General features: G+C 39.4%; 4 protein-coding genes across 4 annotated transcripts; 1 reads left to right on the top strand and 3 right to left on the bottom strand.

Annotated features, from left to right (window-relative positions):
- Window positions 1-5,451: 5,451 nt before the first annotated feature.
- Window positions 5,452-6,223, bottom strand: LOC128708166 (cytochrome c oxidase assembly protein COX11, mitochondrial). The gene is made up of 2 exons (XM_053803127.1): window positions 5,837-6,223; window positions 5,452-5,772 (listed from the first exon to the last, which is right to left on the bottom strand). The coding sequence occupies exons 1-2, from the start codon at window positions 6,221-6,223 to the stop codon at window positions 5,452-5,454; spliced, it is 708 nt and encodes a 235-aa protein (XP_053659102.1).
- Window positions 6,224-6,759: 536 nt separating this feature from the next.
- LOC128708002 (fas-binding factor 1-like) lies at window positions 6,760-9,931 on the top strand. Its single transcript, XM_053802958.1, has 2 exons — window positions 6,760-8,859; window positions 8,921-9,931. The coding sequence occupies exons 1-2, from the start codon at window positions 6,760-6,762 to the stop codon at window positions 9,929-9,931; spliced, it is 3,111 nt and encodes a 1,036-aa protein (XP_053658933.1).
- A 96-nt stretch (window positions 9,932-10,027) lies between these two features.
- On the bottom strand, window positions 10,028-11,286 carry LOC128718216 (chymotrypsin-2-like). Its single transcript, XM_053811883.1, has 4 exons — window positions 11,148-11,286; window positions 10,645-11,090; window positions 10,399-10,563; window positions 10,028-10,324 (listed from the first exon to the last, which is right to left on the bottom strand). Exons 1-4 carry the CDS (start codon window positions 11,284-11,286, stop codon window positions 10,028-10,030), a joined length of 1,047 nt encoding a protein of 348 aa, XP_053667858.1.
- A 2,128-nt stretch (window positions 11,287-13,414) lies between these two features.
- On the bottom strand, window positions 13,415-17,819 carry LOC128709597 (rab11 family-interacting protein 4B-like). The gene is made up of 6 exons (XM_053804603.1): window positions 17,103-17,819; window positions 16,608-16,742; window positions 15,280-15,566; window positions 14,898-15,192; window positions 14,529-14,567; window positions 13,415-13,534 (listed from the first exon to the last, which is right to left on the bottom strand). Exons 1-6 carry the CDS (start codon window positions 17,817-17,819, stop codon window positions 13,415-13,417), a joined length of 1,593 nt encoding a protein of 530 aa, XP_053660578.1.
- Window positions 17,820-25,416: the final 7,597 nt, after the last annotated feature.

Genomic DNA, 25,416 nt, shown 5'->3' on the forward strand with positions numbered 1-25,416 from the left:
ATGGCTTTGCACAGTTGTCAGCGTTTTTTCATACCCTTTTTTGCTGCATTTCGGGAACATACCATCTAAAGAACGTGACAGAGCTACAGGCGGAATGTGACGATATGAACGTCGATTGCTACTGATAGAAGGTTAGTTTTTGGTTGGCCGCATCTATTCTGTTTATAACGGCACAGCTTCTTAATCCATTGGACGATTGGTGTATGCAAAGCGTCCAAATACTGTAACGAGTTCAATGCTGTTAATGAAGGTAAATTTATTATGTAAAAGTAATAGATAACTCCTTTCACTACTTACCCTTTCACGCTTTTCTTTTTTTCCTGATGCAAAACAACTAATTGCAGACAACTCAAAAAAAGGCGTATTATGTTCACTTTTTTTTAATACGGCGTTTGCGTTTGGCCCCGAACAACCCATCTTCAAAATAGTAGATTGACTTTGCCCATGTATCATCAAGTTACTAGTAAACTAAAACTACTAGCTCACATTAGCAGGCAAATTCACTGCCAGATCTGCATGATTTCTGGATAATAGTAACCTTCAAACAATGCAAATTTTGTTAGAGTAGTCTAGGGATTGGACATTTCAAAGCTAATTAATATTGGCGTATTCCTCTAAGCGTTATTTGGGTATGTTCCTCTGAGTGCTGTCTGGAACAGTATTGAAAAAGTTCCACATTTAAACAACTTTAGCTACAATTTCTTTCACAAAAAATACATTACAGTACCGAAAATAGAGCCCTTTCAAACAACTAGAGATGATATTCAACAACACTCCTTTTTACATTGATTGCTCATCATTTAACAAAAGATCATTGCATCAATTTTAGCATACATCTGATGTACTTCTTCTTTATCGGCGCAACAATCTCAAGAGGTCTAGGCCAGCCATATCTGGTTTTCTGTGACTATATTTATCCGTAGCGGGATAGTCAAGTCCCGTGTACGAGAGATTGGGTCGGATGGGATTTTGTTCCGGTCCGTTCGTGTGAAGATCGGCACCGCTACCATCATGAAACTGGCCCGCCCCTATCTGATTATCTGATGTACTACTGCCTACATATAGGACAACGGTAGCTGTTGAACCCTCGCACTCGACAATGTAGATTATCTGGTGTGTTCTTGCATAGAGCATAAGGATGCTCCTTACTGAACGCCATTCGAACCGTCGAAAAAAATAAAATTCTACCTTGTGGGATACTTCTAGTGTTGCAGATCTATGTTATACGTTCATTCTTATTTTTTTAACATTCTTCTTTTATAGGTCATGTGTCTGTCATTTCTGGTATACTAGATTTATTTGACCACGTAGCCGGATAATCCAGATAGGATTGTAGACCGGCCCTGTCGTATGAAGCAGTTACCAATAAACCACCAGGCCAAACATTGTGCTTCGCTAATAAAGAGATGTTTGAATACAATCGATTGATGGACAGCATAGTTATTGTATCATAATTATGCCATAAACTATTAGTTCCTCATAAGAAGTACAAGCTTCTTATATCCTTAGATTCTTAGCTAGTTAGATAGTCGTTTGAGCGACTTCTCTCAGCGTTTTTCCCTAAAATATAAAAAATGGCGTTATTGCGAAAATTTTTGTTAACAGATTTTATTCAATTTCCATCTGAAATTTCCATTGCACCTGTAATTTTAAATTATGCTTTACTAAATGTTCAAATCTGGAGTAAAATCCAATCCATTCCAGTGCCGGTGCCGTAAACTTTTACGAAACACGGAAAACCTGTCTGTGAGTCCAGTGCCGGCAGTAGCCCGTGTTCGCAAGTGTATATCACAACAACTATTTTTATACAATCCAAGCAATCAAAGGGGGCCCTATATTTGTTTTACCAATTCAGGGCCCACACAAGTGTAGACCTAAATACGAAAGTTTCTTTGAAGTTTCCGTTTAGGAAATAAACTAAAATATATTTTATTAACATCTCTTTTCCAAATATACCAACTTTATCACTAAATTTGATTGGGATTAAACATATCTCACAATCGTAAATTAAAAAATATCACAATGATCAATATTTGAGAACAATGGAATCAATATTTGTTCATTCTCCTTAAAACCCATGATTTCACCTATTACTTAAAGCAAAACAACTGTTACGGGATGTTATTCTGCATGAAGTATTGACGATTTAAAAACAAACCCTCTTCAAAATGGCATTTAATTGATCCCTTTTAATAAATCCTTTACCGGCGTGAAATTAAAATCCATCATCACTGCTATCGCTGAGCTCATCACGGTGATAGGATTTCTTTACGCGACACCATGACACCTGCTGCATAAAAACGTACACCACATCCATAGCCGTACGTAAACCCGCTTTGCTTTAACTACTATAGCGCACTTGCCATTTTGTTCTCCCGTCAAAACGACAAGGGTGATTATTTTTTCGAATTTGTACTGTAGAAATTTGCCCACCAGGGTGTCTTTTGCTGCCGGTAGATGAAAGTTACACCCTTTCGGACCCGCGTGCCTCGTTCCAGCATTAAAGGACATCTTTTTTTTGCTGAAAAGCTACGCCTGGGTGGTGGGTTGTTTTCTCCATCAACTCTCTGCAGAGCTTGTTTCCCTGCTTTGCTGTCTGGCTCCAAACTTGCAGGCAGTGACGGAAATAGGTTTCGTTTTTCCAACCAGCGCGATCATAAACGATGACAAAAATTGAAACGCATGCAAATGAGAAGGATCGTCCGGGGATGTGTTGGTGCCGGTAGTACATTAACACGAAACCAGAATAAAAAATGAGTACAATTTTCCACACTTTCACTCTTCGTCATTCTGTGCCGGAATAAATAGTGTGCATGTGTGTTTCCTTCCCTTTTTTGTTTGTTTGTCGACATTTTCACTTGTTCCTAGGTGTCGCTAAAAATTAACCTCCAACATATTATGAACGCTGCGAATGTGCTACGGTTGTACTATGGCCATGGCATGCTAAACGCTTCCACATGCAAGGTGCCAATCTCATCTCCCTAGCGCATAATGCTCTTAGTATTAAATACTCGAATATGGTTACCGGAAAAAAATACAAATTACAAAAACATTTTGTACTTTCCTCATTTTACACACCATCTCTCCGTTGATTCCGCACGACCTCTGCATTAGTATACTCTGAAGGGGGGTTGTGTTTGTGTTTTTCCAACATTCTCCACATTCATATGATGCCTGTTTTTAAAGTGTTTTTGTCCCCATATTACGTGTATGACTATTTATTAAAGAACATTAACAGCAACAACAAAACAGCATGGCGAAGCAATCACAAGTACAAACACCGCCTGTTCTGGCTTTGATATGTGGAGCGATTAATTAGATGTTAATTAAAGGGCACCACCGCAGCTATCACAGCAACGCAACTGCAACAGCGACCATCTACTACGACAGTTTTGGCACTAAGCTTTGGCGGTGGTTAACACGTTCTGCCAGAGGCCCGCGTCACCCAAATGTGGGTGGAGTTCTTGTGCTCTTTGAATAAAAAATATTCGTTCACATTATTGATACGCTGAATCACTAGAACAAACATCTATGTGTAAATTAGGAATGAATAACAAACCAGTAATTTTAGGTTACTATATATAAGTATTATATCGTATCGTAATAAAACGCAATTATTTTTTGCGATTTTTATTACTTGATTGCTAAAACAATCTGTCCGCATTGGTCGAAGTTTTTTGGACAACTCAAAAAGTTTTCGTTAATTTGAACAGTTCCCGAATGCGAGAAATGAAGCACGTTGTTGTTCTATAACATCTGTTGCCATTTTAGTGCCCTAGTTTTGATTTCGCGGTAACCAAGCTTGGGAAATCATTCAATGTACAAAAACAAAATGTGAACAAAATAGTGTGTAAAGTTTCGTTTTGAAAATTTCAATATCCTTAAATATTGCGCAATACGTTAGTGCGTTTCTTCCTGTTGCTCGTTTACTTTGATTTTTGTTTTGGTACTTCGTTTTTATTTTTGCTAGCGTACTAAGAGCAGTATCAACAATTTTATAGCACTTTAATCGAATTTTGACGAGTTTTCCTGAAACATACATTATAACTGGTAACTGTTAGATGCCGTAACGGATAAAACGCGGTTCTTCGGCCGCTATTCCATTCCTCCATTGCCCAATCCGAACATTTGGACTTTCAAGTTCTTAATGTGTTTTTTATCATCATCGAGCATTTTCACGAGTTGTCCATTCTCAACCATTTGAAGCATCACGAATTCCATTCATTCCATTCGTCCATTTAATTAGTAACTATCAACATAGCAATGATGAAATCACAAAAAGAAGCATGGGATGGATCATTTTCCACGGAGCTTGCGAACCGTTCATTGTCGACAATTGGGCTACGAGATCGCTCAGTCCCAACTTTCTTAGTTTGGGAATTCTTCTTAGTTCATCCGCAATCAGTTACTCCGCAGAACATCTAGTGCTCAACTACGCGTAACTACTTGGAAATCGTCAGCTTGTTAATGTTTGCCTTTATAGAACAATTATCATAATGGTTAAAAGACAAGACACAACGAAGAACGGTTAACGTAAAGTGCAGATTTTCCTAATATATTTTTCAGTATTTCAAAGCCATGGTTTTCATGCATTTCGTGCCTTTTTTGTGTGTTCAGGTCCATTATTTCCTTCATTTTTTAAAACTTCACTTTAAAAAACCTAAAACTTTAAACTTTCAAATCGATTGATTATTACGATTATTGACTATTTCTTCCTTTTAATTACTTAATTCCGCTCTTTACTTATTTTAAATTTGATGTGGCTGGCGTCATTATTAAACAATAACAACAATCTGGCTACGTTCAATTAAATAAAATCCAATCCTAACAAAAAATTTCTATTTATACACTCTTACATTGTGCTAGTTTTTTCTTTAACCGTTAGAGCTTTAGGTTAGAGCCAAAACCCAAATGGCAAACAACTGTAAAATATAAATAAAACCTTGTTGGCCTTATGCCGCTTCATCCATGGTTCAAGTCAAAATTTGAGAAATATTATGATTTGAAAACCGGTTTAAGTCTCATTTGAATAAACCGTTACTTGATACACTTTCTGAAAGGCCTGTTTAATAAGGATTAGAACAGAGTCACACATGATCAACTTGACTAAATTAAATTTGTAAAACCTTCACCAATGTCCTGTCTATCGTCAATTATACGACAATGAATTCAACAAGGATATGGATTTTCAAAAATTTCTCTTCAATTATTATCCAAAATGCTTTGCAAATATACTTTACTATGCCAACGATAACATCTCCTTCTAAAACGAGAATTGTGCTATATCGAAAACTGATTATGGTTTTACACGCGAGAAAGTACGGTTCATAGGAGCAGGACATGGCATAAACACAAAAAAAAAACACCCGAGTAAAGCTATGTCATCAATGAACACTTCAAGGATGAAAAAAAATCCTACCTTTATCGTTTAAAAATTTAAAGAATCATTCTTTAACCATTTTTTTTTGCATACACCGGCATCTGTATGTTAACACCATCTTTCGATTCAAAGAAAGTGTACGATAACGTTATTGAATCTACGAGTTCCATCTTAGGGTCCTCGATAAATTCCGGATCGATATAGAAGAATACCGGCAAGTCTACCTCCTCGTGCGGATTGAGCTGCTGTTCCTCGAAGCAAAAGCACTGTATTTTATTGAAATACGCTCCGGCTTCAAACGGAATCACGTTGTACGTACTAATTCCAACAACGGGATGGTCGGTGGGATTTTTTGCCGAATAGAATGCTAGCGCCGTTTCACCGGGAACGACCTAAAATAGCATGATAATTGTATCAATAATATTTTAGCCATCATTCCACTTTTTTCGATCATACCTTAATCTCGGTTTGTTGTGGTTTGAAATTCCACCGCATCGATGCACCTATATCGGCATTAAACTTTATCTTTAACACTCTATCCTTCACTTTTTGCATGGTCTCAACCTTCTCACCATCGTGCCCCTGACTTGTGGTGCCTCCATAGCTGTACGCTTGGCAAAACATACGATACAACGGAACGGCTGCATAGCTTAGACCGACGGTCAAAACACCAGCAGCTGCCACATAATACACTGTAGATCGTATTCTAAACTTTCGTTCTGAATCGACACCTTTCCCGGTGAACCATCGTACCGGTGCTCCTTTTAGCGAAGAGCGACCAGCTTTGGTAAAAGAATTTGTAATTGATGACCTACAGGCAGTGCGCACAATGTCTGTCAACATTTCAATTCGAAACTATTGCCCCACAATATTTGTACTAGTGTTTGCTCCCTAGTTTTATTCCACTTGCATGTTTTATAACATTTTCCGTTACCGATCTGCACTTTTTCGGAAGCCAACCTTTGTTGATGTTTTATGTTGTTATGTCATTTCACAGCTGATTTCGCTTTTCGCCGCAAGTCCCACAGACGTCAAAATGTGTGTGCCTAGTGAAATGAGTTCGCTGCACAGTAGAGGTTTTATTTTCATTTGAATTCGTTCTGTTGCATGGCGTAGTCTTGTAACATGACGTAGTTCAGAACAAAATTATAAATTTACGTTTTATTGTGCATTAAAAGGCTATATTTAATACGTGGAAATAAGCAAATTATTTTTTTATGTAATCTTGTGTTCGCACCCAACACAACAATGCTGTCCAACTACAAGCCGTTGCTATGGCAACAGATGTTGTTCAACAAACTGTTTGTTATTCTAAACCAGCCGTATAGCAGCATTTATCTGATACGATTTTTATCAGTTCTCATCAGTGTATAGTAACAATGAATTTCGATCTAGATGATCCTCTGGAAGGATTGCTAAGTGATGGTAGTAATGATAGCTTGTTTGGAAATGAAACATCAAAAAAACCGTCTCAATCTACCAAACCCGGTAAAATGGAGGACTTGTTCGGTATTAAAACCGATCCAACAAAGGTTACTTCGATTGCCAAAACTGTGGAACAAACCGGAACAGCGTCCGAAAAAGTGCAACCGGCATCATTAGATTACACGAAACCTTCCACATCGGCTACCCACCAACCATCGAGCTTAACCAGCGTTCAGGGAAGGAAACCGGACACCTTGGCTAATAAGCCCGTTGGCTCCACTGCATCTAACAAACCCGCTACTCCACAGAAGAAGGAAATTTCATTCGATGATAGTGACCTGTTGGCAGACCTGGGTTTCGATCCTAAAAAGCCCAGATCAAAGTCCAGCATTCTTGACGACATTCTCGGTGGTACGTTAACGGCATCAACTAAAGAAATACCGCCAAAAAGTGTTATTGCCAAACCCAGACAAAGCCTTACCACGACGCTAGAAGAACCGCCCAATACTGGTAAAGCTTTTTCTCGTCAAACAACGGAAACTTCAGACAACCCACCACTCGAAAGTACAGTTACGGGAAGCTACGCACCTAGCAGCAATAATATACCGAGTTCCGGTGCAATGCCAAAGAGAAGTGGACGCCGGAAATCTTCCGTCTCTATGCTGAACGATCCTTTGGGACTGTTTGGGTCCACCACGGAAGAAAAACTTCCTCGTTCTGAAACAAAGCAACCAAAGAAAGGAGGCGCTGATTGGTTAGGTCTAAACGATGACACAGCAGTGAAGGAAATGGATCCCATCCCAATGACTGCTCTAACCAAGCAACGTGATTCCATAGCATCGAAGGTACCAATTGCTTCAGTTCCTCAACAGCAAGATGTTTCTCCGGAAGTATCCGTCCTCCCAAAGCCAGATAAGTTACCTTCTCCTACTAAAACGACCGTTGTTCTTTCCCAACCTATTATTCAACCCAAACCGCTGATACCCGACCCTGCAACAATCACTAACACCATCCAGTTTGTGGAGGCGGAAGCACAAGGTGCAATTGCGACAATGCAACAGCAAGAGTTCCAATTGTCTGTGGCAAGTCAAATGATTTCCCAAGAACATGCATTAGTCGATATGCAGCAGAAACAACACGCTATTCTCAAAAGGCAGGAAGCGCAGTTTAACGAACTGCTTCGGAAACAAATGCAACGTCACACTGCATTGGAAGATGTCCTTGCGAAGCAGCAGCAACGAATAAATGCGAACATTCAACTCATTATGAGCCAACCAGCTATGCCCGTTAACCCCTTCCTGGGGAGCATAGAAACGGAAGAACACTTCGAAAATGAGCCCCAACATGCTTCAGATAAAAATCCGATCGAAAAGGTAGAACTCCAAACCGATGTAAAACGGCTCGAAATGGAAAAGCTTCGATTGGAAGATATGATTTCCAACCTTTCGGTGAACCATGAGCAAGAACTTTCTATACTCGAAACAAGCTACAAAAAACAAATGACCTTCCTGGAAGACAGTCTCCGCATCATGGAGGCAAGGCTGAAGCACGACAATAAGCAGTTGGAAGAGTTTTATCAGGCCAAAATTAGCTTCATCGAACAAGGACAGCAAAAGCTCGTTAAAGATTACGAAGCGAAGGTGCAATCCATGGAAGAACAGCACCGCAAACTGATCGAACAACTGAAGCAAGGATACGAAGAAAATCTTGAACAATTGCGACAGGATCATCGCGAAATGATCGCTACCATACGTGAATCAAAAATACTTGAGTTTTCAGTCGTGCAGGATAATCAATCCTATCTGAACACGCTCAAAAGTGCTTCCAGCTATCTAGAGAATGCATCAGGAGATCTGCAACAGTTGAGAGATACACTGCAGGATCAAATAGAATTTTCACACAAGGAAAGAGAGCGCCTGCTGAAGCAACGCGAAAAGCAACTCGAAGATCAGCAAAAGCAGCTCGAGCACACGCGGCATGCCGCTGCTGAAGAGAACGTTCGTCTGCTGAACTTGGTGGAAATGCTTGAGGGCAAAGTTACCGAGATGACAAAGGTTAGATTTTTTTTTCTTTTTAATAATATGGACCCATTTTTATCACAATGCAACCTTGCAGATATCGTCGGAAGAGCGATGGGAATATCAGCAAAAGTGTATCAAGTTGGAAGCAGAAAAGCAAATTATGGACAAAGAAAAGCAGTTCTTTCGCGATCGACACGAACGCGAGGAAAGTCGAATCGCGGAACTTAAGCAAACACAGCTAGAAGATCACGCTCGCCTGATGGATAAAGTGACACAAGAACGGCAAATACTGTTGCAGGAGAAAGCCAAGTTAGAAACCATGGCCCAACTGACACCCGGCACAGGTTCTGCATTTGGTTCCGGTACATCCCGTGCTGAAGTGGAAGCCGCCCTGAAGGTGGCTGAGGAAGCAGCTCGCCACGCCGACACAGAGAAAGAACGTTATCTCAACCTACAGCGTCAGCTCGAAACGAAACGCCGTGAGATTCAGACACGCGAAAGCAAACTACGTGAAGCCAAAGACGAACTAGAAGCCGCCATCGATAGAGCTTCACAAAGGGAGCGACATGCAGAAACGGTATACCGTAGTCTTCGCAAGTCGGAGCAAAACATACAGCTGAAGATAGAATTGATACAGCGACAGTTTCGCGAAGTGTCCGAGCGGGAAGATCGCCTAGCAAAGGAAAAAATCGAGTTTAGCAAGGAACGGTTGGAGCTTCAGGCTGCTAGACGGAAGCTGCTTCAGACACGTTGCAGTCTATGCAAGATCGGTGATAAGTCACAGGAAATTGGTGACCTGCTCACAACCAATACGGATTCCGTGGCTGACGATTTGAAACTGGAGGCTAATTTTGCCGAAATGCAAAACCGTTGCACGGGTCTGAAGTTGGAACATTTTTTTGATAGTGACGTTGATCACCAAATGAAGCTTTTCCTCGAACGTAATCAAGTAGAGCAGTGCAACGATTTGGAGTTGACGGACAACCAAAGAAGACATCGAGAAATTGATCATAATTTGGCTTTACTGAACTTTGACGCTCTTTTTCCACAGCTACAATCGGACGAGGGACAAGAGCGTAGCGCCACAAACGTCGTTCCATCGTAAGAGTGTATTAGAAATATGCTTCTGTGTATATTCAATATACAAGAGTGTATTAGAAATATACATATACCCATTCTACAGCAAATATATCTTTCTAAACTACAGCTTCGTGTCATTTTCAGACTGGGAATTTTTCAAGGCTCTTCGCTGTCGCACAGTTTCTTTGTTCTGAAACAATAGTTGGGCTGCTACGTTCCTTGCTACTCGACACATTTCACCGAAATTCACATAACTGTAGTCAATGGTAACCGTTTTAGTGACCCATTCGTAGTGATTCCAAAGCCGTTCGAATCCTCCGGGAGCGTAAGAGTTACATGCTCTGTACACGTAAGACATAACCCCTACGAGCTGTGGTTGTCCAACCTCCATAATCACAAGTGGGCCTCCGACATTACCCTGATAATGAAAGGATTGAAAAAAGAAATTATTTTACTATTGTTTGTTGCAAGCACATAGTGGTTCTACAACACCGTGCAGATGCTTCCCGTTCCGTTCGTGTAGATGCACACCCGGGTGTCGTACACCAAATCCTGTAAATCCCAAGGACTTAGTAGCTCTTTGCATTGATCATTCGATATTGCACGAGCGTCTACTTTTTGAAGCTTTTCCTTGTAGTCATCCTGGGTAGCAGTATCCTAAAATAATAATAATAAATAAATTATAAAGTGTATTTAAGAGAATTTAAATGTCGCTACGTTGTGTAACGCATTTGTTACCCTTTCTGCACCCCAATCCGTGTACATCACTGCACTGCCTTCCGGAATGGAACCTTTCCGAAGTTCAATTGGCTGTACGAATCTATTAAATTCTATATACTCGACTGTGCGCACCAGGGCTATATCGTTACGAGCAGCTTCGAAATCGAAAGAAGGGTGATATGTGTACGAATAGATGGAACGGAATTGATCATCCGCTTTAGACTTAAGTTCCACTTGTCCTAAACGAATCCGCGCCAATGCGGATAGCGATTGCTCCGGATAGGTACGGAGGAGTTTCCATATGAACGAGGCTTGCGTTATGATATATCGAACGTTAAGGATGGCACCACTACCTAAATGACGATCCGCTTCAATCAACCTAAAAGAAACTTGATACGGCACTTCCCACTGTTCGACGTCCGTTCCCGAAGCCATCCTTTCGTAGCGATGAGCTTCCAAAGATGCTGTAAGCAAAGTAGATTTAAAAAAAACGGCGTTTTGTTACCTCTATACTTCATTACCTATATAAATGCAGAGTAACGTCGCACGCAGGAGCACTCTTACCGAGCGTCCCATTCTGACGGTAGACAATTCGCTAATGATAAAAGCTTTCATATATAACGATGTCATCAAATCATAAAATATTATCGACATTTGCATTCCAACTAAAACATCACATGATAAGCGTGACCGATTTACATCGACAAAACATTTGGTAACATATCATACCGGTTGTTTGAGTAACGGTAACATCATCATTATCAATTGATCAATTAGCTGACACTCAATTTTTATCAAAAGCACACACAGAAACACACCTTGAAACGAATCATCTTCTAATGTGAATGTCACAGTAACGTGGTAGCATTCTCAATACAGTCAGTGGTGCGCCCGGGTCCCGGGCTCCAATAAAAAAAAAAAAAAAAAAAACATTTGTTGGTTGGGGGGGGTGGGTGTTCGTACGCAAATAGAAGAAATAACTTGGGGGTGGTAATGATGAAATTGAAATGAAATTACTGACCGGGAGGGGAAGGTTGGGTGGCGGTGTAGCTTCGAGGCCCCTCAAATGAGAAGAAGCAAAAAGCGTGGTTGGATGGGACTCCAGAACTGTCTCACTAAGGCCTGGGTGTTCCTGAACATATTTAATAACTGTTGACCGGGGAGGGTTTTATGCTTCTTTCTCCAGAGGCCTCTTCTGAATGCCCCCTTTGGGGCCCCTCTAGCATTCGGAGAGGGTTAAAGCGACGCTTTTCGTTCCCGTTTATGACACAACTCATACAGTTTTGCCTATTAACTGCTCCGCCTACCGTTAGATCCGCCACTGAATACAGTGGAGGCGTTCAAACTCATAGCGAATCATTTGTTTCCATGTATGTTGTAAGTATTTTTATTTCTGTTTCCGTTTAATAATACAGTTGGGTTTTGTTTCAGTAGAACGCTATTTTGGCATCCATGCTTTTAAAAAAGAGTGCTTGTAGATCGCCCCCTAATGTCTTGCACACATCGTTTCGAAAACGCTTTTTCAACTTTCTTACCAGTCATTTGTCTTAACTTTAGCAATTGCTCTGTGGATATGCCAACTTTTCCCTTCTTCTCTTTCTCTTTGCTTCCTATCATTCTACACTCCAACCGTCACGAATGATAAAATTTACTTCACAAATCACACCGCGGAGCAACTTTTGCATCGCAATAACAACAACCTACTCACGAAATAGTCGCCATTAGTTATTCTCTGTAAATAGTACCTTCCAAATATGTGTTGATAATGTGTGTTTCAACTGAACTTTTTCTTTTCTAACGCGGTTGTTATCTATAATATGTGTACATCAACGCACAGTTATTGGGATACTACTTAAAATAATTTTATCAAAAACTGTCATACTTTTTTCGAGCCTTTCTATCCATGAATCCTTTTTCACTGTAACTGTAAACGAGCTGTCGTAACATAAACGCAACCGAGACACTTTGCATAGCTGAACCAACATTTTGTAGGATTAATTAAAAACACGGCTTTACACGGCTTTCTGATAATTAGCCAACATTCAACTGATTTAAGCATAGCTTCTTTCAAATCTTTTAACCATTCTTCTTGGCCACTCGTTTACGACCCACCCTGCTGTACGTATAACAATAGTTTACAACACTCATCAATCATCACCAACATGAAAAGGATCCGAAATATAATTTGTATTCGAAGGCTACCGTTGAATTATCACGATTCTGATTAGTGCTTAATACAAAGCTGCTCAGATTAATGCAAGGCGATTTATGATGCGCAACTTTATACTAGGGACTTGGAGACTACTACCCGTTACTCATATACTAATGGAGCAACCATAATGGAGGGACGTACTTTTTGTCGAATAATACCAATGTGTACCAGTAGTGTTATCGTGATACAACATTTTTTTTATGATAAATAAACTGCGATTATTTCTTTACATTCGAACTAAAGAATTATGTACTCCTTCCTTTCGTTAGTTTAGCAATGCCTAAGAAATTATAAACTAACAAGCTACGGCGATCAATTTGTGTGTGTATGTGTGTAATTTCTAAATGTAGTCAGTTGTATAAAAACATTATATTGCTCAATTTTTTTTCCTCCCTCGACGTTACTAAACTTGATCGTTCTCTCTACCCTGACTTCTACCTCCTCTGTGCCTTTTGACAAACGCTCATGTTCTACACTGTGTGTATATGTGACGTAATGCGTTCGGTTGATTGTAAAAAGCGAATGTACTTTACAATAAGGGAACCAACTACTCAACAGAACCATCATAAATCCAGTTCAAGCGGCTTTCACTTCTAGCAACTGCGGATAGTTTTCCACCACGTTTAACAGCATCGTGTCGATGTAATGCTTCAGTCGTCGGTTTTCATCTTCCTTTTCCTGAAATGCCACCTGCAGCTGTAAAGAAGTACAAAAACGCATTGTCATTACCAAATGAGTAAGCTTATATACAGCCTTATGGTGAGACCGATTTAGAACCAACACCAGCATAAAACGTAAAAGAACGAATTTGGAGCACACTTAACACAGATTAGTTTGCAACCAGATAACATTGAAAACCAATAGACAGCAATGGGAAGAGCGTCAGTTCGATAATAGTTCATGTAGTGTTGCTATTGTTATAGTTTCACCACTTATGCCAATAGTGTGAACGGTTATTAATTACACAGTTGATATAGTAAAAAAATATCAAACATTACTACATTTTGCCTTTTAGTACATTAGATCAAAATGATTACTGTCATTGAGATCAATCACTATATTTACATTAACTCAATATAAGAAAAAGCAAATCCTTCGATTATACTCATAATTGACTACTATTCGAAAAACAAGTTAATAGTTAATATTATTTCATCTCCACATACGCTCCTAAATACATCTTGCAGTTTTATACATTTTTGTATTAATCTTATCGATAACATTTACATTGCATTTATGTCGCTATATGTTTATGTGGCCATCGCCATTAAGTATGCTATTATTGTTAAATATTTGCAATCTTCCAATTAATTAATTCAACTCATACAATATCTTTCTATCCACCGAATATCATAATCTTGAACGTTAATGCGTTAATACTGTTGTAGTATGAAAAACGCGAACAAAATCAACATATTTCACTTTTAATGACCAACGCTATTCCAGAACATCATTGAATGTTATTAATGAATCGAAAGAATGACATGTCTGCATACAGTAATACCACATCCACACGCAAAACCAATGTTAGTGAATAGAAAATGAAACAATCCGATAAGATAGAGACAAGGAAACGAGGTGCCGATTTGATAAACACGAATTAAAGATTCCCATAGATTGCGAAAATTTATAGGGAGCAGGTGAACAAGAAAAAAAAGAAAAAGTACGCCATTTTTACCGTCAAACTAACCTGTGTTAATGACGCTAAAGTGGTTGAATCAACGGTATCCTGTGAAGGGGCAAAAAGAAGAAGATACAGAAGCGTGACAAAATGGAATTCAACAAACAAGTAAACGGTGAGGACCGGCGACGTAAAACAAACGGTTATTCGGTTTCGGGCCAAGTAGGATAACGGGCTCGACGAAACCCCTACCCAACCATGATGCAGTGATATCTAAACTAATTTAAGCTCTAGTGATAAGGGTCGAGATGTAATGTGATTGAACATAAGGTAACAAAAACAAGATACCCTAACCATCCTTGACGTAGAAAAGCAAACTTTTTCTTTCCTGTACGACAATACGACTTGAACGTATGATGGCGCGGAATGAATAATTACCTGATTCTGGCTCATGGCTTCTAGCTCTTGGGCCAAACTATTCGATGTGCCGTTCAGAAGATTTCGCCCTTCTTCGATACTGCGCGTCAGCATCATAGCCTGAAGTTCTTCGTTCGCTTCTTCCAGTGACTTATTTTTCTGGCGCAATTCGTCCATTTCCTGATGCAGTTCCTCCAGTCTAAGAGACTCTGGCGAAGTCGTGGGCAGCGCGGGCCCACGTTCAGTACGAAGCCGTTCACACTCTTTGCCCAGCTCTACCATCAGTTCCTCGGCCGCCTGCTTATCTGCTCGATGTCTACGAAGTGAAGTGAAAAAATAAAGTTATTCTATACTCACAACACCAAAACAACCTTGGCTGTTTATCAGTTGCTAACACACTTACTTCTTTTCTTCCGCTCTCGCCTCAACGAGATCTTGCTGGGAGATCATCAGCGAGTCGCGGGCTTTCTCCAGCTTCTCTTCGGTCGCATGCAGATCGGCCGCCTGTTTGTCACTTTGCAAACGTAATCGCTGTATCTCCTCGCGCAACCCGGTTACTTCCATCTCCATTGTACGTATCCGGATCTGGCAGTTTTCATTCTGCAGCTTTGCCTCTCGCTCGACACGGGCCAATAGCTCCCGGTGACGCTTTTGTTCTTCGGCCAATCGTTCTTCCGCTCGTAACTCAGTCTGCAATAACGAATGAACGGTTTATAAATGAAAACAGTTTTACAATGCGATTGCTAATGGCCAATGCCACCACCGGATGAGTGGAAGCACCCTTGGGTGGGGCCATCCGCTTCCGCCCGATCGGCATGATCATTCATGCGACAAAAGCGCAAACGAATCAAATGCACAAATGCGTTGTAGTGAGTGGTTCTCGTCACCATTCCATTCACCAGAACAATTTCAACAACAACAAAAAAGAAACATAATGGAAATAAAAAATCATCAAAATTTGACTCTCATTCAATGTATGTTGTTACAACTGGGTAGTATGAAGCAATGTTTAATGTAAAAAAAAAACATATTATCCTATGTCAATGAACTTTAGCAACATGAACACAAATTACTGCCATAATACACGTAACCACAACCCAAGTATATTGTGCTATCGCGCATTGCATACGACAAGTAAATCTCACACAACTGAATATGAATATTCAATTTCATTATGCCCCTTTTCTTTAACGATCTTTTATTATTAGTAAGCCTAACAGCGATAGTATCGTCCATCGACCATGCCACCATCAGCGTGAAGGTTTGAGACGGTGAATTGCTAATCTATACCTTTATTTAATTTTCCCTGATGGGCAGGTTAACCATTTTCTACCATTACGACCACTTCTTTATTTCGTGTGTGGTGGTTGCTCTACGTGCATCTACGAGCTCTACGTCATTTCCTCTAACACATACATTATTTTATGTTCGTTTACATTTTCTTTGAATTTTAATTAAAATAGCATATCGCTGCCAAACATTTCCAATTAAGCAATCATCGAAGTATTGTGTAAACAACATTTCTCCTTTTACACACCTTTGTTTTTAAAGAAAAGGTAACCGGAACAATATGCTTGAACATTTGAAAGTAGGATTTTTCTCTAAAAAGGTACATTATGCATCTATGATCCTAATTATATAAGACGTCAATTATAAAATATCTCTTGCGTTGATGTTTAGATAACAATCTTTTATGAAATAATCCAATTGCACACCAATGTTATATCTTACCTCTCTCAACTGTTCTTCCAGCATGTGATAACGAGCCTGAAGAACGGCATATTCCGTTTTGGTTCTACTCGTACGGTCGTCGACATTGCTCTGGGTATCTGCCAGGTTGGTGACTTGCCGTTGTAGTATTTCCAGCTGTAATGTTATATAAAAAAAAAAAACAAATATCGTTAATAGTGCGCAGCAAATTGAACGAATACAACAATACTTTTAAATATATAAAATATGATGAATCATTCTCCGATGGATCTACGCAAACCCATAGATACAACTACCTAAGGTTGTGGACCTTTACCTAATTTCTGAGAATAGCAATTTTAAAAATATTCGCAACAGTAATAATTGCAGGACGTCCAACGGACGGTGTATTCGACGGACATGCTTGCCAAAAATATCACAACAATTTTACTTTGGTCGTATAGTTTTGTTTTTCCTTTCTCCTTCACAAATATTCAAACCTAGGCCCTGATGTTGCTGTTGGATAATGCTACTTACTTGTTCGTTTAAATTATCACATAAGTCGGTCTTAATTAGATCGCTCATTTTACTGCTACTGTTGCTCGATTTTAAAATGTACTTATTGCCCAGCTCCGGATTGTCATTGATCAGCTTTAGATTATTGTTGATTAGGTTGTTTTTGGCGTTCTTCTCCTCGATCGTACTTGAGCTGATGAGGTTGTTCGTTTTGTTGTTGAGCATTTTGATATTGAGTATGCCGCCACTCACATTACCATTCGCTGTAATGCTATTGTTGTTCAGCTGGTACGTCTCGTGCGCATTTCCATTTTGGTTTGGGTTACCGTAATCGTCCAGGAAAAATCCCGACTGAGGTCCGGACGAAGGGAAGTCATTTGGATGCAGGCTGAGGAACGTTTCCTCGTCGATCAGCACCGGCTGATCGGGTGGGATGTACCCGTTTAAGCGTAAATCTTCTAGACTAGATGAGGACGTCCGCGACTGCTTGTCGAGCGACGTGGTACCGATGATGCTGCTGCTGCTACCGTTCACAGCGTTGATTGGCACAACAACGGTGGGACCAACGAACTCAAACTGACCCTGCCACATATCGTAGTCTAGATCCAGACTGTCCGGTTGGCTGGTGGACGAGGGCGTCGTAGTCGATGTTGGTGTCGTCGACAAGTAGTCGACTTTCTTCGTGGTTGTCATCATTTTTAGCGGAGAAAGTTTGTCACTAAGTCGGTGCCAATTCATTGGGCCGGCAGCGATCGGTCATTATTTACACAGTACAGTCACAGCTAAAGGCTTCGTGTGCCTTCACCGTATCAAACCGTTCACTACTTGCACTACGATAATGAATTATTTTTAATCATTTGCACTTTTACACACTGGATGATCTGTTGAACGATAATAACGTTATTATACGTTATTAACGTTACTACGTTATATTCTTTTTAAACCAGCTAATAGTGTTGTAAAATGAAATGCATTACCAATTATTAATATTGTTCGATATGGTATAAATTTTCGATTCATAAACCTATTAGAACAGATTTCATATTCAAAAAGTTAAGCACGTTCCACAGTAAATAAGTTAAATTGTACATAGTACATAGTACAATGATCTCTTCTTGACGAAAAGCGAAGGCATATAAAACACACGCGCACACACAATAATAAAATTAACGAACCGCCTTAACTTTTATTCGCTCCCAAAGCGGACATAAAATGAACTGTTCGAAAAAGATTTACAAACACACACTCTATCATGCATTGTCTGCTGTCTAGTTGCTTAGTTTCTTCGTCTACTTCCATGATTCGTTTCACTATATCGGAAGCAATTTTGGTGATAAATCAACATTCACTTGACATCCGTCGCTCTCCAATGCACACGCAGAAACTGGGTTAACGAACTTTCAGATCTGCTTCATGTAGACCTTCCGATTTTTCAAACCACGCCGATTACACATGTTGTGCCCGGTGGTGTTAAATGCACATATTTTACTCAAATTTGGTGTCATTTATGAATTACTAATATAAGTCATGCTTTTGATTCGATGCATGAAATAACACGAAAAAGACGTATTCATAGGAAATAGCTCACGACCACATAAAAACGAAATAATATTTATGAATGTGAATAAAAAGTCGAATCAATTTTTCGGCAAAACTTCGTACATGCATTGATGACGTAAACACGTTTGATAATCTTTTACAACTTTTGCAGTGATCTGAACCGTTCATAAATATTTCAGCACCCGCACCGGTTCATAGGCATAAATTAATTGTCTATGGCAATAGCATTGTTCGATTATTTTACGACAGCGGTGGGTACCTCATACATTTCTTAATGATGAATTTTCGATCTATGTTCAATTACTGTTTCGTTCATTTTAATTGTGTTCATTATATCGAAGCCGACCATTCCCCGTTCCATTGGCAAAGAAACTAATGAAATTTCAACCATTGAACCACTTTTGACATGACAGCAAACTAAATATGTCTTTTGCACTTCTAATGTTGATGACATTATATTTTTCCTCCTACAACACTTTGTTCTACATACATTTGTTGTGAATTTGAAAAAAAGTTACAACGAGTGGTAAAGTCGAAAACAATACATCCCGTTTCTTAGCATTTAACTAAGAATAATATTATAATTTTTAAAATATTCTAAAGGTTACCTAACTCTAGATTTTCGAGTCTGATGAAAAATTTCCACTAATACTATCGTCAAAGGACAGCAGTAAACTACTGAGAAACTAAACATTGCCTTGACAGTAGAATCTACCGCGCAGACCCAACTGTACCATGAAATGGTTTATTCGTTCCGTTCGCATAAACAGTTACCATAATCGCCGAACTAAGCCACCAAATGGGGAATGGTAGACGCATAAAAACCCTTGCCGAGTTACAAAGCTAGCTTCTACGACGTCCTCCCTCGGTGTTTTTTTTTTGAATGGAAAATCAATTTACCACTCGGTCCGTGGAATTGGCTACAGCCATGCAGGAAAGACAAGCATTGTACTACTGTTGGATAACAAATGGTTGGTCGCTTATGCTTCTATCTTTGGTAGGAGTCGTTACTACACGCCCGGTGAACGAATAACGATCGTACCTTGTTTTTGATCCGGATACAACCGGATGTGTGGCTTTTGGATACCCCAACTTTTCCAACGGTAGTATAAGTAGACATTCTTATTTCAAAAATCTTTCATCTACTTATTTTTGAATGAGGCACCTACTATGGAGGTGAAGTTCCCAACTTTTCAATCACCAGAAAATCATCCCATTTTCATTGCGTTTCTTGATTGATGTAGGAAAAAACAAACCTCATCATTAATTTCGGATGGATTAGGTCGCGCATCTGATGAGATTGCAGAACCAATATTTATGTTATGCAAACATTTTTCGTTTAAAACATTCAAGCGAGTGAAATCGTTTCTGATTTTCAAGCTTGCAAAACATGTCGAAAATTATTAATTTAGTATTTCTTAATAACAATGCAAATTATTTATTAAAGAATTGAGTTTATAATTTTTTGTACAATTTGCAACGGAATCTATATTGTAATATTCCATGTTCATTTAATGGGAGAATTACGTTGCATTTCATTTTCCTTCGCCAAATACTCTTTAATCGAATCTCATAATCTTCTTTTGATTATTAAAGTTTTAGTTTTCTACGCTCAATCTACTTGTTGATAATCATTCCACAAATATTTATCGAATTATTACACGAGTTACTTTTGCTGAACGCCATGCTGCACCATTCAGTTTTTCTGCTTTCGCTTGATGCTTAATTGTAGCATTCATCAAACATGTTGCATCTGCCCAGATCTAATATTAGATGTCGGAATCTTTAGCTTTGCCCACTGCCAATCGCTTTTCGAGCTGAAGGCGCTCTTGGCTTTGTACCGTCGACCCGTTGCGCGGTTTTCAACTCGTTCAAGTACTGTTGTTCAATTTCCGTTAAACAAACCATTGCATTCACCGATTCCGTGTGAGTACGGGCTACGAATTGTGGTACATGCAGCGAAGGTCCCACCTTCAGTACCCTTCACCTTCAGTAACAGCATGCGCCCAAGGATGGCCACCATTCGAATGGACTGTGTTTCATGAATAATAAATCTCTTTTCGATCGTACATTCGTTAGTTCCCCCTATTCCTTCTGCTTTTCGTCATGGTTTAGAGCACGTTAAGCTAAACCCAAAATCCATTCACGCTAGTTCTCTTTTTTTTTGAGATCGCACTGGATGAAAACTGGATCGAAAAACAATGACCCCACGACTAACCTCACTACTGCTACCCTTGAAAGTACCCACATCTCTGCGATCACTATTGATCATTGCATTACATCATGCAGGTCGGTTGGACGAACTCAATAAAGTTACCTTCTTTGCTTTACGATTATTTTGCTTTAACAATCTCGTACCAAAGTCTAAACTGATCCTCGATCCAACCATCAATAATATACGGAACCAATAGCTTTTGTCAATCTAAATTCGAATTGACTGCGACTTGACTCTCACCAGAGGTACCTAACGTGCTAGCCATTCGTGTTGCCTTACAGGGAACACAGTCTAAGTCGAATAACTTCAAATTCCAAACAACAACAAAATAAACAACCACAACGCTTTACATTCCTTCGACCACTGAAACTTAAACAGGGTCCATACATCACTTCAATTAAAACAACAGGCTTGGCGGCACGTGTCGTAAGATTTTTCTATCGTCTTTCCTGGATGTTTTGTTTTCTGTTGAAATCCAACAAAAAAATAGTAAACACGACGGCGACGAAGTCCAAGGCAAATTAAGCAACCGTTTTGCAAGAAAATTAAATGTCTTGCAAACGATGTTGGTGAGTGGAGGGTTGCATCGTGTATCAACATACGTCTACCATTCCCGTTCCTTTTCTACTGGTCATCGGCCCTTGGGAAAGAAACTGTTTTAACGAAAGTCTTAACACATTCACCGTACAGATTCTGTCCAACTGAAACTCATGCCTTTTGATAGCCAAACATGAAAACTAGTACATTGATGAAATTCACCACGTCACCACGAGTCACGAACACGTCACCACGATCAATGTCAAATCTATTAAAACAATAATTCCCGCTTGTGAAGCGCTATTTGTGGTGTCGGTGGTTATCATCAATTTTGAAAGAGTTTTAAATTATTAATAAATAATTTTAAAAATTCAACGATTGAACCTTCAATCAATGGTTTTTCTTCTTCTTTATCGTAAGATCTTCTTTATCGTACCTCAAGAGGTGTAAGCCTGTCATTTCTGGCTTTCTTTGACTTTACCCGTAGTCGGATAGTCTTACGTACGCAGAATTGCTTCGGATGGGATTTTGGACCGGTCCTGTCGTGTGAAGATCGATGTCGCTACCAATACACACCATTACAACCAATGTTTTGCATGATCATAATTCATAACGCAGCCATTCAAGTACACAAGTTCATCAATTTTATTTCTATTTGCATTCTCTTCTGCGGTATTCTACGGGATCAATGTAATGATCACATGCAGTGCAACATAACTATTAAACAAAGACTAGTGAAGCTAATGAAGTTCCGTAAACATTATTAACATAATAATCTTTTCTAATTTAGAAATCCATCAAAATCTGTCACTATTTACAAAAATGCATACAGAGTTTATTAAAGAGAAAGCCTAGGAAAAAATGCACACAGTATAAGCAGCACACTTTGTTCGAAAGTGAGAATTACATCGTTTTATACCTTTATGCAAAACACTCCATCAACGAATTATCGACACTGTTTAATGCCTGGCATAGTACAGCCCACAGTATACTTTTTTCCCGGAGGTCAATTGAATTGGAGCTTACGCAAAGTTTGTTATGCAAATGGTGCAGCACACGGTGCAATTGCCCTGGTGCAACCTCCTTCAATATATTTGCACGAAGCACACCATCCCAACGGCACGAACACGAACAGTGCGACCGTTGTTTCCTCCAACACATCCATCACTGGAAGCGAACGGTACAGCGATAAACGAAAGGAAAATTTCCTGCTCGAAAATAGAAAAAGTAAAATATACCGTCGTGCTATGCTTGGCATGCAGGAGATGCAAAGATAGAAGACATATGACCAACTGGTACACGCTTGCTACCAACGCGATCGTCTACCATGCGAATTGTTATTACTTCGTTGCCCCCGCGCTGGTGTGATTTTAAACTGGTCTTTTGAATGCCCCGGAAATTGTAGGCGTTTGTCGGTAATACATGATTGTGCTAGTATACAGCAACACAAGATATGTAGAGAAAAGCTTGCCTAGCTTGCTACTATTATACAAACTACTATTTACTCAAAAATACACAAATTCTTTCTAAGCAATAAGAAACATCCAATACTATACTAAAGTTCGATTATCTTGCATTTGCTATAGAATAAATATGAGAATGATTGTTAACTGTTATTACATTTGCATGATCAAACCACTAGAAAACTTTCAGAAATTGAATTAAAATTATGTCATTGGTATATATTTGCAAAAAAAATTATAAAATTTTATCGTTTAGCAAGGAAAATTCCAATACATACTGTTATTGCGCTCGCACATACATGCAACACAAATTAAATAATATACGTATCACCTGGGAAGTCAAATGCATATACTACTATCTGATTCAAGATACTATAGACCGCAATAGACCGGAATAAAACCGGAACTAAAATTAAATCCCTTATTTTGAGAACCCTCACACGGGACAGCTGCGCACTTAAATAAGACGAAAGAATTTGAGATATTTCACATCGAAATACCCGCCACCATCTATGGTTGAGAAATGCACGCCCTATCACTATGCATCTGATTTCAAAATGCTTTCGGGTGCGATTAATGCAACATCCGTCCCACAATCAACGATTCGGACGACAATTTATACGCCCATCTACTGAATACTTCCCTGCAGCAACGTTGCCTTTATGCAACAACATCGCATATTTAGTGCAAAGCTTAGCTGCTCCCATAAAAGTAAATAAAACAGTCTCCTACCGCACATCAAACAGCGCACATAAATAGCACTGACGACCAGAATTAAAAAAACAGTCCATTTTTTTCAATGGCTACACGAATCAGTAGTGTAGCAAACATAACAAGCGTTTCAAACGTTCCCCGCGAATTGTGACACCAGCGAATCCTATGTCGCGTTTGAGACGGTTTCGGGATGGCAATGACAGCAGATGTTCAACTTCCGTTGAGGTCGTGAGACATATTTACCTAACTATGATGTTTTTTCAACAATAGTGAAATACACTAAATTTGCATCCAGTTGCTGTCTTCTAAAAAACGGTCGCACGCTTATGCTTTCAAAATATGGTAGATATGACAACGTAATGTAAATAAAAACCACACTTTAATGAAATACTTCTAGCAAAAATATTCTCCATTCAGTGTTCACGAACATACGTTGTAGAAATAAATAAAAAATAGAGAAGAAAATAGAGTATAAAAAATATAAAAATAGAGAAAACAAAACAAATCTCCCTAAATATTTGAATATTTTGTAGGCAAGCATCATGAGTCGGTGGAACACAATGGTCTCACAGCCTTGCGAACAAAGCTAAATCGAGAAGACAAATGATGACATTCATGAGCGAAACATCAGCTGCTCTACTGCTATAATATCCAATTCATCTTTCGTCGTTGAACCCATGCATATAATACTGCAATCAAGGATAGATCCTCCACTCTAGCGAAACAAACCATGTTCGCATAAACTGCTTGATTTGAGGTACTGAGGAGATATTACCTAATGTCTTATGTTTCGAGTCGAAAGGTGTGACACTTCCGTACCACTGTCTCAGGTACTGTACTTTGGCCGTTCTGTGTTGTTTGTTACACTAACCCAATGCACCATTAAAACTCTTTACATTACAGCGAACATGTCTCGATCGTCGACAGTGGTGCAAAGAGAAGAAAAGCATTGCATAACACTACCCTGAAGTGTGATTGATCGCTGCACAATGTGTTACCAAAAGTAAAGCAGCGCTCGATACCGCTACAGGAAGATTTAGATTGCTCTGTTCCAGCCATGTTTTCTCGTTCGCCACGAATCCGGCATAACATCAAAGTGTTGCGCTGTCCCATGTTAAATGTTCACCCTTGAGCTAGTCGCCGCCTTTGGGAAATAAGCTACTAATCCTATTTGATCTGAGCTGACCATTACCTAATCGAAGACTTGAAAGGTGTTATCCGGAAAAGAAACATACCATTGGGAAAAGGTATGGAAAATGTAAGCAAGATATGTTTTAATCATACTGTATACTGTTTATTTGAAACCCTGCAACACTGCATATGGTGATGATCATGGTGATGGGAGTGTAAACGAATTACAGATATCAAAACACTTGATGAAAAGTTCCCAAAAAAAATCCCATCCAAACCCTCCAGTAGTAGCGAGGACTGACTATTATGGTACTTGGTAAAATAAGTCTAGTATGCCAAAAATCATCAGGACCTGACCTAGTAGGTCGTTACAGCAATATCAATACAGCAGTCCATTAGTCTTAGCTTGCATAGAATTTGCAACAACAGCGATGATATTGCAGGCCCTCGTCTAGCAGCCAAACGACCTTCATAATTTGTAGACCAAATTCAATCAAACCATATGGAGCAGACATTTTGCCCTCTTCCTATTACTGCCCTAATTTGAACTGAATCACCTGATTTCCAAACTTTCCACTTCATAAAACCCCCAAAACCGGCCACCGGTGCGAGACCGTGAATATCCTCATCGAAGAAAAACCGCACGCGGAAACACTTCAATTTCGGACGATTTTCGCTTTACACCTCAATTAGTGCTCTGCATGAGCGATTCGTG

The sequence above is a fragment of the Anopheles marshallii genome, chromosome 2 (assembly GCF_943734725.1).
Source record: "Anopheles marshallii chromosome 2, idAnoMarsDA_429_01, whole genome shotgun sequence".
Classification (NCBI taxonomy): domain Eukaryota; kingdom Metazoa; phylum Arthropoda; class Insecta; order Diptera; family Culicidae; genus Anopheles; species Anopheles marshallii.

Bases quoted from the DNA above. Each gene is read 5' to 3' on its own strand.
- LOC128718216 (XM_053811883.1), bottom strand. From the start codon at position 11,286: ATGCAAATGTCGATAATATTTTATGATTTGATGACATCGTTATATATG. The intron at 11,091-11,147 runs GTAATGAAGTAT...CTTTGCTTACAG, and splicing joins GTTACTCTGCATTTATATAG to CATCTTTGGAAGCTCATCGC. The intron at 10,564-10,644 runs GTAACAAATGCG...TTATTATTTTAG, and splicing joins CGGATTGGGGTGCAGAAAGG to GATACTGCTACCCAGGATGA.
- LOC128708002 (XM_053802958.1), top strand. From the start codon at position 6,760: ATGAATTTCGATCTAGATGATCCTCTGGAAGGATTGCTAAGTGATGGT. The intron at 8,860-8,920 runs GTTAGATTTTTT...GCAACCTTGCAG, and splicing joins AAGTTACCGAGATGACAAAG to ATATCGTCGGAAGAGCGATG.
- LOC128709597 (XM_053804603.1), bottom strand. From the start codon at position 17,819: ATGAATTGGCACCGACTTAGTGACAAACTTTCTCCGCTAAAAATGATG. The intron at 14,568-14,897 runs GTAATTATTCAT...GCCCCTTCACAG, and splicing joins AAGCCATGAGCCAGAATCAG to GATACCGTTGATTCAACCAC. The intron at 13,535-14,528 runs GTTAGTTTGACG...ACTTCTTTACAG, and splicing joins CTTTAGCGTCATTAACACAG to CTGCAGGTGGCATTTCAGGA.
- LOC128708166 (XM_053803127.1), bottom strand. From the start codon at position 6,223: ATGTTGACAGACATTGTGCGCACTGCCTGTAGGTCATCAATTACAAAT. The intron at 5,773-5,836 runs GTATGATCGAAA...ATGCTATTTTAG, and splicing joins CACAACAAACCGAGATTAAG to GTCGTTCCCGGTGAAACGGC.